This window comes from Oncorhynchus masou, chromosome 13 (genome assembly GCF_036934945.1).
Source record: "Oncorhynchus masou masou isolate Uvic2021 chromosome 13, UVic_Omas_1.1, whole genome shotgun sequence".
In the NCBI taxonomy this organism is placed as follows: Eukaryota; Metazoa; Chordata; class Actinopteri; order Salmoniformes; family Salmonidae; genus Oncorhynchus; species Oncorhynchus masou.
Genome location: NC_088224.1, coordinates 80,812,947 through 80,829,816, shown reverse-complemented (window position 1 = coordinate 80,829,816; position 16,870 = coordinate 80,812,947). Strand labels below are relative to the sequence as shown.

The 16,870-nt window shown below is 51.5% G+C and overlaps 1 protein-coding gene across 1 annotated transcript; it reads right to left on the bottom strand.

The window, feature by feature from the left end:
• Nucleotides 1-1,074: 1,074 nt before the first annotated feature.
• Nucleotides 1,075-14,873, bottom strand: LOC135553444 (sodium- and chloride-dependent GABA transporter 2-like). Its single transcript, XM_064985560.1, has 13 exons — nt 14,654-14,873; nt 14,253-14,387; nt 12,740-12,880; nt 9,299-9,386; nt 4,637-4,769; nt 4,237-4,475; nt 4,030-4,154; nt 3,815-3,927; nt 3,589-3,726; nt 3,291-3,393; nt 2,974-3,074; nt 2,539-2,709; nt 1,075-1,197 (listed from the first exon to the last, which is right to left on the bottom strand). The coding sequence occupies exons 1-13, from the start codon at nt 14,826-14,828 to the stop codon at nt 1,075-1,077; spliced, it is 1,785 nt and encodes a 594-aa protein (XP_064841632.1). The 5' UTR covers nt 14,829-14,873.
• Between the last annotated feature and the right edge of the window lie 1,997 nt (nt 14,874-16,870).

Here is a 16,870-nt window from a genome sequence, read left to right as displayed (position 1 = left end):
AGGTGACTGGTGGAGGAGGAAGAGGAGGTGACTGGTGGAGGAGGAAGAGGAGGTGACTGGTGGAGGAGGAAGAGGAGGTGACTGGTGGAGGAGGAGGAAGTGACTGGTGGAGGAGGAAGAGGAGGTGACTGGTGGAGGAGGAGGAGGAGGTGACTGGTGGAAGAGGTGACTGGTGGAGGAGGTGGAAGAGGTGACTGGTGGAGGAGGAAGAGTAGGTGACTGGTGGAGGAGGAAGAAAAGGAGGTGACTGGTGGAGGAGAAGGAAGAGGAGGTGACTGATGGAGGAGGAGGAAGAGGTGACTGGTGGAAGAGGTGACTGGGGGAGGAGGTGACTGGGGGAGGAGGTGACTGGGAGAGGAGGTGACTGGGAGAGGAGGTGGAAGAGGTGACTGGTGGAGGAGGTTGAATAGGTGACTGGTGGAGGAGGTGGAAGAGGTGACTGGTGGAGGAGGTGACTGGTGGAGGAGGTGACTGGTGGAGGAGGTGACTGGTGGAAGAGTTGGAAGAGGTGACTGGTGGAGGAGGTGGAAGAGGTGACTGATGGGTAGTGGAGGTGGTTTTGACAAAGTATTGTGATTTTAGACTAAATACTGTATACTGTGTAGTAGAAAAAGTGTGTGTGTGTTTGCTTATTGAGTCTCATCTAAGGGAGTGCCAATACACACATTTCTATGTGACAAAGACAAAACACGCTTCATTTTTACTCTACTTTAATTGGTGTTTCTAGAAAAACATCCTGTTTCTGATGTCTAGTAAGGATTATAAAAACGTTGAGGTAAAGCACTAATTTGCAAAGCAAAAATGCCATTAGTCAGAGTTGCTGTATATTAGCCAAAGGTGGTCTTTCATAAAAAGAAACTGACAACTAGGTGGCTTGAGGTTATGTCCTTTCAAATGGAAGGTGGCAACACTTCAAATACAGAACATGATGACACTGTATTGAAACATGCACCATTGTTCATTATCAATGGGTTTCTCTCAACGTGTTGGTAAAGATACAAGAGTTCAGCTAGGTGATAAAATAAACGTTCAATATATGAAGAGCTTTGACACAGAAGCTTTTCTGGGTGTGTGTCAGTTGTCTGTGCTTTCCCCTGCTGCAGTCATGAGTGTACCTCCATCTCTGCTCCAGAGGACAGCTTTTCTCTTCCGGGTCAACGGGAGGTCATTGTCTGGCCGACACAAGTGGAGGAAACGCTGGGGAGTTGAGGGGAAAGTCAGCACATCAACATGTCAACTTTAGTGGTTGTTGGTTTCTTCAATCATTTATAGTGAATTAATAATACCTACCCACTCAGTTTACAAAAATCATTTAAGATCTATATGTCCTCCAATTTGACCCTCTAAAGGAAACCTATGACCAATCCACAAAGGAAACCCAAGTTTTAACTCCAGTCACAGGGCAGTCCCACTCTCACCTCTCTAAGGCTGCCTGTCACAGGGCAGTCCCACTCTCACCTCTCTAAGGCTGCCTGTCACAGGGCAGTCCCACTCTCACCTCTCTAAGGCTGCCTGTCACAGGGCATTCCCACTCTCACCTCTCTAAGGCTGCCAGTCACAGGGCAGTCCCACTCTCACCTCTCTAAGGCTGCCTGTCACAGGGCATTCCCACTCTCACCTCTCTAAGGCTGCCTGTCACAGGGCAGTCCCACTCTCACCTCTCTAAGACTGCCTGTCACAGGGCAGTCCCACTCTCACCTCTCTAAGGCTGCCTGTCACAGGGCATTCCCACTCTCACCTCTCTAAGGCTGCCTGTCACAGGGCAGTCCCACTCTCACCTCTCTAAGGCTGCCTGTCACAGGGCAGTCCCACTCTCACCTCTCTAAGGCTGCCTGTCACAGGGCATTCCCACTCTCACCTCTCTAAGGCTGCCTGTCACAGGGCAGTCCCACTCTCACCTCTCTAAGGCTGCCTGTCACAGGGCAGTCCCACTCTCACCTCTCTAAGGCTGCCTGTCACAGGGCAGTCCCACTCTCACCTCTCTAAGGCTGCCTGTCACAGGGCATTCCCACTCTCACCTCTCTAAGGCTGCCTGTCACAGGGCAGTCCCACTCTCACCTCTCTAAGGCTGCCTGTCACAGGGCAGTCCCACTCTCACCTCTCTAAGCCTGCCTGTCACAGGGCAGTCCCATTCTCATCTCTCTAAGGCTGCCTGTCACAGGGCAGTCCCACTCTCACCTCTCTAAGGCTGCCTGTCACAGGGCATTCCCACTCTCACCTCTCTAAGCCTGCCTGTCACAGGGCAGTCCCACTCTCACCTCTCTAAGCCTGCCTGTCACAGGGCAGTCCCACTCTCACCTCTCTAAGGCTGCCTGTCACATGGCAGTCCCACTCTCACCTCTCTAAGGCTGCCTGTCACAGGGCATTCCCACTCTCACCTCTCTAAGCCTGCCTGTCACAGGGCAGTCCCACTCTCACCTCTCTAAGCCTGCCTGTCACAGGGCAGTCCCACTCTCACCTCTCTAAGGCTGCCTGTCACAGGGCAGTCCCACTCTCACCTCTCTAAGGCTGCCTGTCACATGGCAGTCCCACTCTCACCTCTCTAAGGCTGCCTGTCCCGGTGCAGATCTGCAGCAGGGCCCACCCGGGGACCAGGACGATGGAGGAGAGGGCCAACAGCCAGCCCAAAATATACACCCATCCTGGGTACACATACCAGCGGTTGAAGGTCAGGGGCTGGTACTCCACCAGAGAGCAGATGAACGACACCTGGGAGAGACGAGGGAATGAGGATTTCTTCAACATTAATGCTTTTAACTTCTAGAATAACTCCAGATCAGTCCTGGTTGACGTGAGCATGTGAACATAGTTGCTTGTGTAAAGCAAGTCAACGTCCAAATGCAACAGGTACCATTTGGCAAAACATGAATTTGTAAACTATTGCATTGTGATAGTGCCATCTCCTGGTGCCTTAGAGGATTGCACAATGTGAGTCTTGCTTGCCGTTACTGTCTATCAAAGCCTGAAACTCACCAGGGAAACCAGAGGGGTCAGGTAGAGCCAGCAGAGCTTGAAGATGGGGTTAGGCCTCATCCCTGTCATGTCCTCTATTACACCACACATACGCTCTGCACCTGGTGGGCAAGATTGGGTGCACGTTAATGACATTATCGACGTGTTGTATTGATATCTGGTTTATCATCTCAATAAGATTGATAGTGGAATGATACTGGTTTACCATTCTATAGGATTCTATGGCACTACAGTGTTTATCTTTTATAAATGATGTTTTTTATTCGACAGAAATCATTGACAGAAATGTATTCCAGGTTAGTTCACATCAGCCTCACCAAATATCCATCCCATGGCCAGGGACTCGAACACAGAGAGGAAGAGCAAACAGGTTCCGTTACAGGCGTAGTAGTCAAACAGCTGGAACACATACATCCCACCCTGGGGACAGGAGGAGAGAGGTGTGACTAGGACAAACACTCTCTTTAAGTAGATCACAGAGAGCTGGAACACCATTCCTGGCATTTCTCTCTCTCTCTCTCTCTCTCTCTCTCTCTCTCTCTCTCTCTCTCTCTCTCTCTCTCTCTCTCTCTCTCTCTCTGCTCTCTCTCTCTCTACCCTCTCTTTCTCTCTGACCTCTGTGACCATGATGAGTTGGAAGAAGAAGCAGGTGAGACAGAAGAAGAGGAGGAAGAGCTCCCTGCGCCCAGTCCTCCGCAGCACCGTGGGAAACAGGTCTGATACTGACGTCATCACCACCTCCATGGAAACAAACTGGATGCGGGAGGAATACAGAACGCCGTTAAACTTTAGAGATGAATGTGTGAACTGTTGTGTGTGGACTGTGTAGATAATAGCTAACCTGTGTATCCAGACCCAGTAGAATGATCATGATGAAGAAACAAGCAGCCCACATCTGAGGCAGGGGCATCATAGCTACTGCCTGGGGGTACGCTATGAATGCCAGCCCAGGACCTGAAAGAACCCAGTTTAAAATACAATGTATTTGTTTCACTTCATTTCATCCAAGTGTCCAACTGTCCTGAAAATAACAATAAAAACTAATTTGTGCAGTACCTGACTCCGCCACCTCCTCAATGGGGACGCCCTGTTCATGAGCCATGAACCCCAGGACTGAGAAGACTGCGAACCCAGCAACCACGCTGGTGATGCTGTTCAGCAAGCACAGCCACAGGCAGTCTCTGAAACATACACAGACATAACATTCGGCACACACAGTGTCAACACACACAGTGTCAGCACACACAGAGGATAAGGACTCACTTGTAGCAGTTGTTGTTGTAGGTATTGTAGGAGCCCAGCACGTTTAAGGAGCCCACTCCCACACTGTAGGAGAAGAAGATCTGGGAGCCAGCCTCCATCCACACCTGGGGGTCAGAGAGCCGGTCTGGTTCAGGGTAGAGGTAGAACAGGACCCCCTGCAGGGCCCCTGGCAGAGTCAGGCCTCTGATCAGTAGTACCAGCAGCATCACGTAGGGGAAGGTAGCAGTGAAATATACAACCTAGAGAGAGAGCGTGTGTATGGATGGAGACAGGGAGAGGGTGTAAAATCACAAACACAGAAAGCCATGAGAGAAAAAGGATAAGTGATTGTACTCTTTCAATGCTAAACAGAACATATGCTGTGTGTGTGTGCATATATGCTGTGCACAAACACACACACCTTGCCTGTTGACTTGACCCCTTTCCAGATGCAGAAGTAGCAGATGACCCACATGACGATGAGACAGAGCAGCACCTCCCACCTGACACTGCCCACCTCCTCTATACCCCCCGAGATGGACAGCACACGACGCCTAGGTGGATAGAGGGGAGAGACACAGAGGGGAGAGACAGAGAGAGGGGAGAGACACAGAGGGGAGAGACACAGAGAGGAGAGACAGAGAGGGGAAAGACACAGTGGGGAGAGACAGAGAGAAGGGAGAGAGAGGGGAGAGACAGAGAGAGGGGAGAGACCGAGAGAGTGGAGAAACATAGAGGGGAGAGACAGAGATAGGGGAGAAGCAGAGAGAGGGGAGAGACAGAGAGAGGGGAGAGACACAGAGGGCAGAGACACAGAGAGGAGAAACAGAGAGGGGAGAGACACAGAGGGGAGAAACAGAGAGGGGAGAAACAGAGAGGGGAGAGACACAGAGGGGAGAGACAGAGAGAGGGGAGAGACAGAGAAAGGGGAGAGACAGAGAAAGGGGAGAGACAGAGAAAGGGGAGAGACAGAGAAAGGGGAGAGACAGAGAAAGGGGAGAGAAGCAGAGAGGGGAGAGACAGAGAGGGGAGAGACAGAGAGAGGGGAGAGACAGAGGGGAGAGATAGAGAGAGGGGAGAAACATAGAGAGGAGAGACACAGAGGGGAGAGACAGAGAGAGGGGAGAAGCAGAGTGGGGGGAGAGAGAGAGGGGAGAGAGAGAGAGGGGAGAGACAGAGAGGGGAGAGACAGACAGAGGGGAGAGACACAGAGGGGAGAGACAGAGATAGGGGAGAAGCAGAGTGGGGAGAGAGAGAGGGGAGAGACAGAGAGGGGAGAGACAGAGAGAGGGGAGAGACAGAGAGAGGGGAGAGACAGAGAGAGGAGAGAGACAGAGAGAGGAGAGAAATAGAGAGGGGAGAGACACGGAAGGGAGAGACACAGAGAGAGAGGGGAGAGACAGAGATAGGAGAGAAACAGAGGGGGAGAGACAGAGAGAGGGGAGAGACAGAGAGGGGAGTGTCACAGAGAGGGGAGAGACAGATAGGAGAGAGAGAAGAGAGGGGTGAAAGAGAGGGGGAGAAACAGAGAGAGGAGAAACAGAGAGGAGGGACAGAGAGAGGAGGGACAGAGAGAAGGGAGAAGGGAGAGACAGAGAGAATGGAGAGACAGGGAGAAGGGAGAGACAGAGAGAGGGGAGAGACACAGAGGGGAGAGACACAGAGGGGAGAGACACAGAGGGGTGAGACACAGAGTGGTGAGACACAGAGATAGGGGAGAAGCAGAGAGGGGGAGAGAGAGAGAGGAGAAGCAGAGAGGGGAGAGAGAGGGAGGGGAGAGACAGAGAGAAGGGAGTGACAGAGAGAGTGGAGAGACAGAGAGAGGGGAGAGATAGAGAGAGGGGAGAGACACAGAGGGGAGAGACAGGGAGAGGGGAGAGACAGATAGGAGAGAGAGAAGAGAGGGGTGAAAGAGAGGGGGGAGAAACAGAGAGAGGAGAAACAGAGAGAGGAGGGACAGAGAGAGGAGGGACAGAGAGGGGAGAAACAGATAGGAGAGAGAAACAGTGAGGGGTGAAAGAGAGAGGGGAGAAACAGAGAGAGGAGGCACAGAGAGGGGTGAAAGGAAGACGGGAGAAACAGAGAGAGGAGAAACAAAAAGAGGAGAAACAGAGAGAGGAGGGACAGAGAGGGGGGAGAAACAGAGAGGGGAGAAACAAAGAGGAGGGACAGAGATGGGAGAGAGAGAGGGGGGAGGAACAGAGAGAGGGGAGAGACACAGAGGGGAGAGTCAGAGAGAGGGGAGAGACACAGAGGGAAGAGTCAGAGAGGGAAGAGTCAGAGAGGGAAGAGTCACAGAGAGGGGAGAGACAGAGAGAGGGGAAGACAGAGAGGGGAGTGTCACAGAGAGGGGGGAGAGAGGAAAAACAGAGAGAGGATGGACAGAGAGGGGAGAAACAGACAGAGGAGAAACAGATAGGAGAGAGAAACAGAGAGAGATGAAAGAGAGAGGGGAGAAACAGAGAGAGGAGAAAAAGAGAGAGGAGGGACAGAGAGGGGGGAGAAACAGAGAGAGGTGAAACAGAGAAAGGAGGGACAGAGAGGGGAGAAACAGAGAGAGCGGAGAAACAGAGAGGGGGGAGAAACAGAGAGAGGATGGACAGAGAGGGGAGGAACAGAGAGAGGAGAGAGAAACAGAGAGGTGTGAAAGAGAGAGGGGAGAGAGAGAGAGGGGGGAGAAGCAGAGAGAGGAGAAACAGAGAGGGGGTGAGACAGAGAGGGGAGAAACAAAGAGAGGAGGGACAGAGAGAGGAGGAACAGAGAGGGGTGAAAGAGAGAGGGGTGAAAGAGAGAGGGGAGAGAGAGAGAGAGGGGAGAAACAGAGATAGGAGAAACAGAGAGGGGGTGAGACAGAGAGGGGGTGAGACAGAGGGGAGAAACAGAGAGAGGAGGGACAGAGAGAGGAGGGACAGAGAGGGGTGAAAGAGAGAGGAGAAACAGAGAGAGGAGAGACAGAGGGGGGGAGAAACAGAGAGAGGAGAAACAGAGAGAGGAGGGACAGAGAGGGGAGAGACAGAGAGGGGGGAGAAACAGAGAGAGGAGAAACAGAGAGAGGAGGTACAGAGAGGGGTGGGACAGAAAGATGGGTGAGACAGAGAGATGGGTGAGAAACAGAGAGAGGAGAAACAGAGAGGGGAGAAACAGAGAGGGGGAGAAACAGAGAGGGGGAGAAACAGAGGAGGGACAGAGGGGGGAGAAACAGAGAGTGGAGAAACAGAGAGAGGAGAAACAGAGAGGGGAGAAACAGAGAGGGGGGAGAAACAGAGAGAGGAGGGACAGAGATGGGAGAGACAGAGAGGGGAGAAACAGAGAGAGGAGAAACAGAGAGAGGACGGAGAGAGAGGGGGGAGAAAGAGAGGGGAGAAACAGAGAGAGGAGAAACAGAGAGAGGAGGGACAGAGAGAGGAGGGACAGAGAGGGGAGAGACAGAGAGGGGGAGAAACAGATAGAGGAGGGATAGAGAGGGGGTGAGACAGAGAGGGGAGAAACAGAGAGAGGAGGGACAGAGAGAGGAGGTACAGAGAGGGGTGAAAGAGAGAGGGGAGAAACAGAGAGAGGAGAAACAGAAAGGAGGGACAGAGAGGGGGTGAGACAGAGAGGGGAGAGACAGAGAAAGGAGAAACAGAGAGAGGAGGGACAGAGAGAGGAGGGACAGAGAGAGGAAGGACAGAGAGGGGGGAGAAACAGAGTGAGGAGAAACAGAGAGAGGAGGGACACAGGAGAGGGGAGAAACAGAGAGGGGGAGAAACAGAGAGAGGAGAAACAGAGAGAGGAGGGACAGAGAAGGGAGAAACAGAGAGAGGAGAAACAGAGTGAGGAGAAACAGAGAGGATGGACAGAGAGGGGGTGAGACAGAGAGGGGAGAGACAGAGAGAGGAGAAACAGAGAGAGGAGGGACAGAGAGAGGAGGGACAGAGAGAGGAGGGACAGAGAGGGGGGAGAAACAGAGTGAGGAGAAACAGAGAGAGGAGGGACAGAGAGAGGGGAGAAACAGAGAGGGGGAGAAACAGAGAGAGGAGAAACAGAGAGAGGAGGGACAGAGAAGGGAGAAACAGAGAGAGGAGAAACAGAGTGAGGAGAAACAGAGAGGAGGGACAGAGAGGGGGTGAGACAGAGAGGGGAGAGACAGAGAGAGGAGAAACAGAGAGAGGAGGGACAGAGAGGGGGGAGAAACAGAGTTAGGAGAAACAGAGAGAGGAGGGACAGAGAAGGGAGAAACAGAGAGAGGATAAACAGAGAGAGGAGAAACAGAGAGGGGAGTAACAGAGAGGGGGGAGAAACAGAGAGAGGAGAAACAGAGAGAGGAGGGACAGAGATGGGAGAGACAGAGAGGGGGGAGAAACAGAGAGAGGAGGGACAGAGAGGGGGGGAGAAAAAGAGAGGGGAGAAACAGAGAGTGGAGAAACAGAGAGAGGAGGGACAGAGAGAGGAGGGACTTAGAGGGGAGAGACAGAGAGGGGGGAGAAACAGAGAGAGGAGGGACAGAGAGGGGGTGAGAGAGATGGGTGAGAAACAGAGAGAGGAGGGACAGAGAGGGGGTGAGACAGAGAGATGGGTGAGAAACAGAGAGAGGAGAGACAGAGAGAGAGGAGGGACAGAGAGATGGGTGAGAAACAGAGAGAGGAGAGACAGAGAGAGGAGGGACAGAGAGGGGGTGAGACAGAGGGAGGAGAGACAGAGAGAGGAGGGACAGAGAGAGGAGGGACAGAGAGAGGAGGGACAGAGAGATGGGTGAGAAACAGAGAGAGGTGAGACAGAGAGAGGAGGGACAGAGAGGGGGTGAGAGGAGAGACAGAGAGAGGAGAGACAGAGAGATGAGGGACAGAGAGGGGGTGAGACAGAGAGAGAAGGGACAGAGAGGGGGTGAGAAACAGAGAGAGGAGGGATGGAGAGGGGGTGAGACAGAGTTGGTTGAGAAACAGCAGGAACTCCCACGTGACACTGCCCCCTCCCCTTACACCCCCCAGATGACCAGCACATGACGCCTAGAGAAAGAGACTGGTGGAGAATGTAAACAAACTGACATTGTCTTTTATGTTGTGGCCAACTGGAAGATCAAGGTATGTTGATTCCGTAAACTTACTCCCAGAATTCAGTGGCTGCAGAGGTTGAGTTCATCTGTCCAGTCCAATTGAAAGTACGGTTTTGAGAGGAGAAGTCAACACAGTCATCTAATGGGGAAGAGAGAACATAATGTTTCCAACTAAAACTTGCTCTAACAATTCTTATGGTAAAGAACACCCTTTATGTTATAATTTTTTACTATTTTACCAGGTGATGTTGACTGAGAATACATTTACAGCAATGACCTGGTGAAAGTTACAAAACATAGTCAAAATACATACCAAAAGCGTGAGTGAAATTCACCTGGAGGAGAGTTGGAGTACTATGTACCAATGGTGCAGCCGGCCCAGGGTACCTACCATTGTTCCAGGGGTTGGTGCAGCCGGCCCAGGGTACATACCAGTGTTCCAGGGGATGGTGCAGCCGGCCCAGGGTACATACCATTGTTCCAGGGGTTGGTGCAGCCGGCCCAGGGTACATACCAGCGTTCCAGGGGTTGGTGCAGCTGGCCCAGGGTACCTACCAGCGTTCCAGGGGTTGGTGCAGCCGGCCCAGGGTACCTACCAGCGTTCCAGTGGTTGGTGCAGCCGGCCCAGGGTACCTACCAGCGTGGCAGGGGTTGGTGCAGCCGGCCCAGGGTACATACCAGCGTTCCAGGGGTTGGTGCAGCCGGCCCAGGGTACCTACCAGCGTCCCAGGGGTTGGTGCAGCCGGCCCAGGGTACATACCAGCGATTCCAGGGGTTGGTGCAGACGGCCCAGGGTACCTACCAGCGTCCCAGGGGTTGGTGCAGCCGGCCCAGGGTACATACCAGCGTCAGCCGGCCCAGGGTACATACCAGCGTTCCAGGGGTTGGTGCAGCCGGCCCAGGGTACATACCAGCGTTCCAGGGGTTGGTGCAGCCGGCCCAGGGTACATACCATTGTTCCAGGGGTTGGTGCAGCCGGCCCAGGGTACCTACCAGCGTCCCAGGGGTTGGTGCAGCCGGCCCAGGGTACATACCATTGTTCCAGGGGTTGGTGCAGCCGGCCCAGGGTACCTACCAGCGTCCCAGGGGTTGGTGCAGCCGGCCCAGGGTACATACCATTGTTCCAGGGGTTGGTGCAGCCGGCCCAGGGTACCTACCATCGTCCCAGGGGTTGGTGCAGCCGGCCCAGGGTACATACCATTGTCCCAGGGGTTGGTGCAGCCGGCCCAGGGTACATACCATTGTTCCAGGGGTTGGTGCAGCCGGCCCAGGGTACATACCAGCGTCCCAGGGGTTGGTGCAGCCGGCCCAGGGTACATACCAGCGTTCCAGGGGTTGGTGCAGCCGGCCCAGGGTACCTACCAGCGTCCCAGGGGTTGGTGCAGCCGGCCCAGGGTACATACCAGCGTTCCAGGGGTTGGTGCAGCCGGCCCAGGGTACCTACCGGCGTCCCAGGGGTTGGTGCAGCCGGCCCAGGGTACATACCAGCGTTCCAGGGGATGGTGCAGCCGGCCCAGGGTACCTACCAGCGTCCCAGGGGTTGGTGCAGCCGGCCCAGGGTACATACCAGCGTTCCAGGGGTTGGTGCAGCCGGCCCAGGGTACCTACCAGCGTCCCAGGGGTTGGTGCAGCCGGCCCAGGGTACATACCATTGTTCCAGGGGTTGGTGCAGCCGGCCCAGGGTACCTACCAGCGTCCCAGGGGTTGGTGCAGCCGGCCCAGGGTACATACCAGCGTCCCAGGGGTTGGTGCAGCCGGCCCAGGGTACCTACCAGTGTTCCAGGGGTTGGTGCAGCCGGCCCAGGGTACATACCAGCGTTCCAGGGGTTGGTGCAGCCGGCCCAGGGTACATACCAGTGTTCCAGGGGTTGGTGCAGCTTGCCCAGGGTACATACCAGTGTTCCAGGGGTTGGTGCAGCCGGCCCAGGGTACATACCAGTGTTCCAGGGGTTGGTGCAGCTGGCCCAGGGTACATACCAGTGTTCCAGGGGTTGGTGCAGCTGGCCCAGGGTACATACCAGTGTTCCAGGGGTTGGTGCAGCTGGCCCAGGGTACATACCAGTGTTCCAGGGGTTGGTGCAGCTGGCCCAGGGTACATACCAGTGTTCCAGGGGTTGGTGCAGCTGGCCCAGGGTACATACCAGTGTTCCAGGGGTTGGTGCAGCTGGCCCAGGGTACATACCAGCGTTCCAGGGTTGGTGCAGCTGGCCCAGGGTACATACCAGTGTTCCAGGGGTTGGTTCAGCTGGCCCAGGGTACATACCAGTGTTCCAGGGGTTGGTGCAGCTGGCCCAGGGTACATACCAGTGTTCCAGGGGTTGGTGCAGCTGGCCCAGGGTACATACCAGTGTTCCAGGGGTGGTGCAGCTGGCCCAGGGTACATACCAGTGTTCCAGGGGTTGGTGCAGCTGGCCCAGGGTACATACCAGTGTTCCAGGGGTTGGTGCAGCAGGCCCAGGGTACATACCAGTGTTCCAGGGGTTGGTGCAGCTGGCCCAGGGTACATACCAGTGTTCCAGGGGTTGGTGCAGCTGGCCCAGGGTACATACCAGTGTTCCAGGGGTTGGTGCAGCTGGCCCAGGGTACATACCAGTGTTCCAGGGGTTGGTGCAGCTGGCCCAGGGTACATACCAGTGTTCCAGGGGTTGGTGCAGCTGGCCCAGGGTACATACCAGTGTTCCAGGGGTTGGTGCAGCTGGCCCAGGGTACATACCAGTGTTCCAGGGGTTGGTGCAGCTGGCCCAGGGTACATACCAGTGTTCCAGGGGTTGGTGCAGCTGGCCCAGGGTACATACCAGCGTTCCAGGGGTTGGTTCAGCTGGCCCAGGGTACATACCAGTGTTCCAGGGGTTGGTGCAGCTGGCCCAGGGTACATACCAGCGTTCCAGGGGTTGGTGCAGCTGGCCCAGGGTACATACCAGTGTTCCAGGGGTTGGTGCAGCTGGCCCAGGGTACATACCAGCGTTCCAGGGGTTGGTGCAGCTGGCCCAGGGTACATACCAGCGTTCCAGGGGTTGGTGCAGCTGGCCCAGGGTACATACCAGTGTTCCAGGGGTTGGTGCAGCTGGCCCAGGGTACATACCAGCGTTCCAGGGGTTGGTGCAGCTTGCCCAGGGTACATACCAGTGTTCCAGGGGTTGGTGCAGCTGGCCCAGGGTACATACCAGTGTTCCAGGGGTTGGTGCAGCTGGCCCAGGGTACATACCAGTGTTCCAGGGGTTGGTGCAGCTGGCCCAGGGTACATACCAGTGTTCCAGGGGTTGGTGCAGCTGGCCCAGGGTACATACCAGTGTTCCAGGGGTTGGTGCAGCTGGCCCAGGGTACATACCAGTGTTCCAGGGGTTGGTGCAGCTGGCCCAGGGTACATACCAGTGTTCCAGGGGTTGGTGCAGCTGGCCCAGGGTACATACCAGTGTTCCAGGGGTTGGTGCAGCTGGCCCAGGGTACATACCAGTGTTCCAGGGGTTGGTGCAGCTGGCCCAGGGTACATACCAGTGTTCCAGGGGTTGGTGCAGCTGGCCCAGGGGAGCTGAGCGCTGAAGGAGAAGAACAGGTAGAACAGAGCCCAGGCCAAAATGATGATGTAACACATACTGGTGTAGAGGAGGATCAACTGCCCTGCATAGCCGATACCTGAGAGGGAGACACATTGACAGACTACATAACCAGATGATTTTCACATGGTCCTGAATGGACAGGTGTTACACTAACCCTAACTTTATCAAGAGTGAATTACCACACTTTCTTTCTGCCAAAGGTTGGGGAACACAGCTCAGACAAACAGTTCCCACTCATCTTCCATCTCTTCAAAAAGGAACTTGATTACTTGATTACAAAAAGGAACTATTACTCCCCTCTCCCTCTAACAAAATGTAATAAAACCTTTCCTGCTCTAACACTTGTCTTTTCCTTCTAGCACTGACTTTGCTGATAGCTGCTCTACTGAATGAAAACATGTACTTACTATTACTGTGATATTTTTTTTTTTTTTTTCACCTTTATTTAACCAGGTAGGCAAGTTGAGAACAAGTTCTCATTTACAATTGCGACCTGGCCAAGATAAAGCAAAGCAGTTCGACACATACAACGACACAGACTTACACATGGAGTAAAACAAACATACAGTCAATAATACAGTATAAACAAGTCTATATACGATGTGAGCAAATGAGGTGAGATAAGGGAGGTAAAGGCAAAAAAGGCCATGGTGGCAAAGTAAATACAATATAGCAAGTAAAACACTGGAATGGTAGATTTGCAATGGAAGAATGTGCAAAGTAGAAATAAAAATAATGGGGTGCAAAGGAGCAAAATAAATTAAATACAGTAGGGAAAGAGGTAGTTGTTTGGGCTAAAATATAGGTGGGCTATGTACAGGTGCAGTAATCTGTGAGCTGCTCTGACAGTTGGTGCTTAAAGCTAGTGAGGGAGATAAGTGTTTCCAGTTTCAGTGCTTTTTGTAGTTCGTTCCAGTCATTGGCAGCAGAGAACTGGAAGGAGAGGCGGCCAAAGAAAGAATTGATATGTGTTTTGTCTCACCTAGCCACCCTAAGCTGATTGAACTAACTATACGTTGCTCTGGATAAGAGCATCTGACTCAAATGAAAAATGTATATGTAAATGACAGAAGCATTTACCTTTGATCTGTGAGAAAGTGTCACCAGACTTGGCACATGTTGTGCCTCCAGCCTGCTTACATGTTAACCCCTCTGTATTCACAAATGAACCTCTTCATGTCATTCTTATCCAGTGGTACCGAGGCCTTAGGTGTCAGTGTTTTCGGCCTCCTAGAACGGCCATGGATTCCTTTCATTTGTCGTCAGGAGTTTGTGTCAACTTATTTAGGATTAATTGAAAATCCACCCTAATTACACAGTCCAATTCAGATTAATTGAAATAGTTTGAGCATCATGTATTCCTATGTTCTTCTGCCTGTCCTATCTACAGCCCTGTTTCTGTGACTCCTCAGTGGGTGGGGGTGTCATCGTGTTGCCATGGTGCTCACCCTCGGCCAGTGGGCACAGCCTCTTCCAGCAGGTGATGCCCCCCTCCTGAGTGTACTGTCCCATGGCCGTCTCCAGCAGGAACAAGGGCACCCCGCAGGTAATCACAAACACCAGGTACGGCACCAGGAACGCCCCTGACAAATACACACCACCAGATCACTACATGAGAACAAAATGATAGCTACTATATAGCTACTATAAAGTACCTTATAGAAACAAGAAGAGAAATGCAATGCTTCCATACCTTGACTTTGTCTTGTGACCTCTATACCTGGTCTGTACGAACGGTACTGTATCAAACATACTGTATGATACAGGGGTTTAAATTATCTAAGTTGCCTAATTTGATCAGCTGATCATCATTTGAAAAACAATGGCACCCTCTCCTTCATGGACTCACCTCCACCATTTTTGTAGCAGAGGTAGGGGAACCTCCACACGTTACCTAGTCCCACCACGTTCCCTGCTACGGCCAGAAGAAATTCTGTCTTGCTGCCCCAGTGACCTCTCTCCTCCATCTTCACCTTCGCTGATCCCTCCTTCACTGCACATCCTTCCTTCACCATCACCAACATTTCCTTCTGACCCAGGTCGTCATCCTTTCTTTTTTCGCCCTCTATCCAGGCTTTTCCTTTAGTTCCATCTCTCCCATATGCCTGTCCATCCATTGTGTTCTGAAGGCTGGAATCTATCCCAAGTTCAGCCAGCGTGACTGAAGCAGCAGGAGTCTGAAATGTACTCATTGACTCAGACAGACACATTCCAACTTCTGCCGTTGCGTTTGGACGACTACAATCCTTCAATAATTTACTGAGGCCTGAAAGGACCCTACTCAAAGACAAGGGCTCTAGAGTTCATCAATGAGTTACTGAGGCCTGAAAGGACCCTACTCGAAGACATGGGCTCCAGAGTTCATCAATAATTTACTGAGGCCTGAAAGGACCCTACTCAAAGACATGGGCTCTAGAGTTCATCAATGAGTTACTGAGGCCTGAAAGGACCCTACTCAAAGACATGGGCTCTAGAGTTCATCAATGAGTTACTGAGGCCTGAAAGGACCCTACTCAAAGACATGGGCTCTAGAGTACATCAATAAATTAGCATGATGAGTTATGATTAACCTACACAATCTACTTCGGTTTCAAAACAATAAAATGTTCAAAGAAAGGGGAGGAATGGCATTCCATCTCCTTGCATTCATAAAGTTTTTAATTGAAATGGAAATGTCTTTTGTCTCAACCATTAACACTGTGCCATTTGTTATGTTCAACAGTGTGATCATGATTCCTGACAGAAATGAAGGGGAAATTCCTCACTAGTCGAACCTGTCTGCTGTACGTGTAGGAGGAAAACTGACGTGCTACTCGGAGTCTGTGATGCAGTCTTTGCAAGGGACCAATCAGTGTGTTGTACAACAAGTTAATGAGGCTTTGTCAACAAACCCACAGTAACAAAAGTGTGAATGGAAACTCGTCTCTTCACACTCAAGGTGCACACATCCATCTTCACATGAAGCGTATCTTGATTTGGGCTCTGCTTTGCAGCCATACCATACCATACCACATCATACCATATCATACCATATCATACCATATCATACCATACCATACCATATCATATCATACCATACCATACCATATCATACCATACCATATCATACCATAACATATCATACCATACCATACCGTATCATACCATACCATATCATATCATACCATACCATATCATACCATATCATACCATATCATACCATTTCATACCATATCATATCATACCATTTCATACCATATCATATCATACCATACCATACCATATCATACCATACCATATCATACCATACCATACCATACCATATCATACCATATCATACCATACCACACCATATCATATCATATCATACCATATCATATCATACCATATCATACCATATCATACCATATCGTACCATATCATACCACACCATATCATACCATACCATATCATACCATACCATACCATATCATACCATTTCATACCATACCATATCATACCATATCATACCATACCATATCATACCATATCATACCATACCATATCATACCATACCATATAATACCATTTCATACCATATCATATCATACCATACCATATCATACCATTTCATACCATATCATATCATACCATATCATACCATATCATATCATACCATACCATATCATATCATACCATACCATACATACCATACCATACCATATCATACCATACCATACCACACCACATCATACCATAACATATCATACCATACCATACCATATCATATCATACCATACCATACCATACCATATCATACCATACCATACCACGCCACATCATACCATAACATATCATACCATACCATACCATATCATATCATATCATACCATACATACCATACCATACCATATCATACCATACCATACCACACCACATCATACCATAACATATCATACCATATCATACCATATCATACCATATGCAGGTGGGTGTATTTAAGGACATTTACATGGCACATGTATTCTTTATATTAATCACATTAACCATATCTTTACTTAACATATTTACAATTACATTTTCTCTCTGCATGTTCTGTTATCCAGAT

Coding starts and splice junctions, on each gene's coding strand:
- LOC135553444 (XM_064985560.1), bottom strand. CDS start 14,828: ATGTTGGTGATGGTGAAGGAAGGATGTGCAGTGAAGGAGGGATCAGCG. Junction 4,155..4,236: donor TACAACAACAACTGCTACAA/GTGAGTCCTTAT, acceptor TGTATGTTTCAG/AGACTGCCTGTGGCTGTGCT. Junction 3,727..3,814: donor TACTGGGTCTGGATACACAG/GTTAGCTATTAT, acceptor TCCCGCATCCAG/TTTGTTTCCATGGAGGTGGT.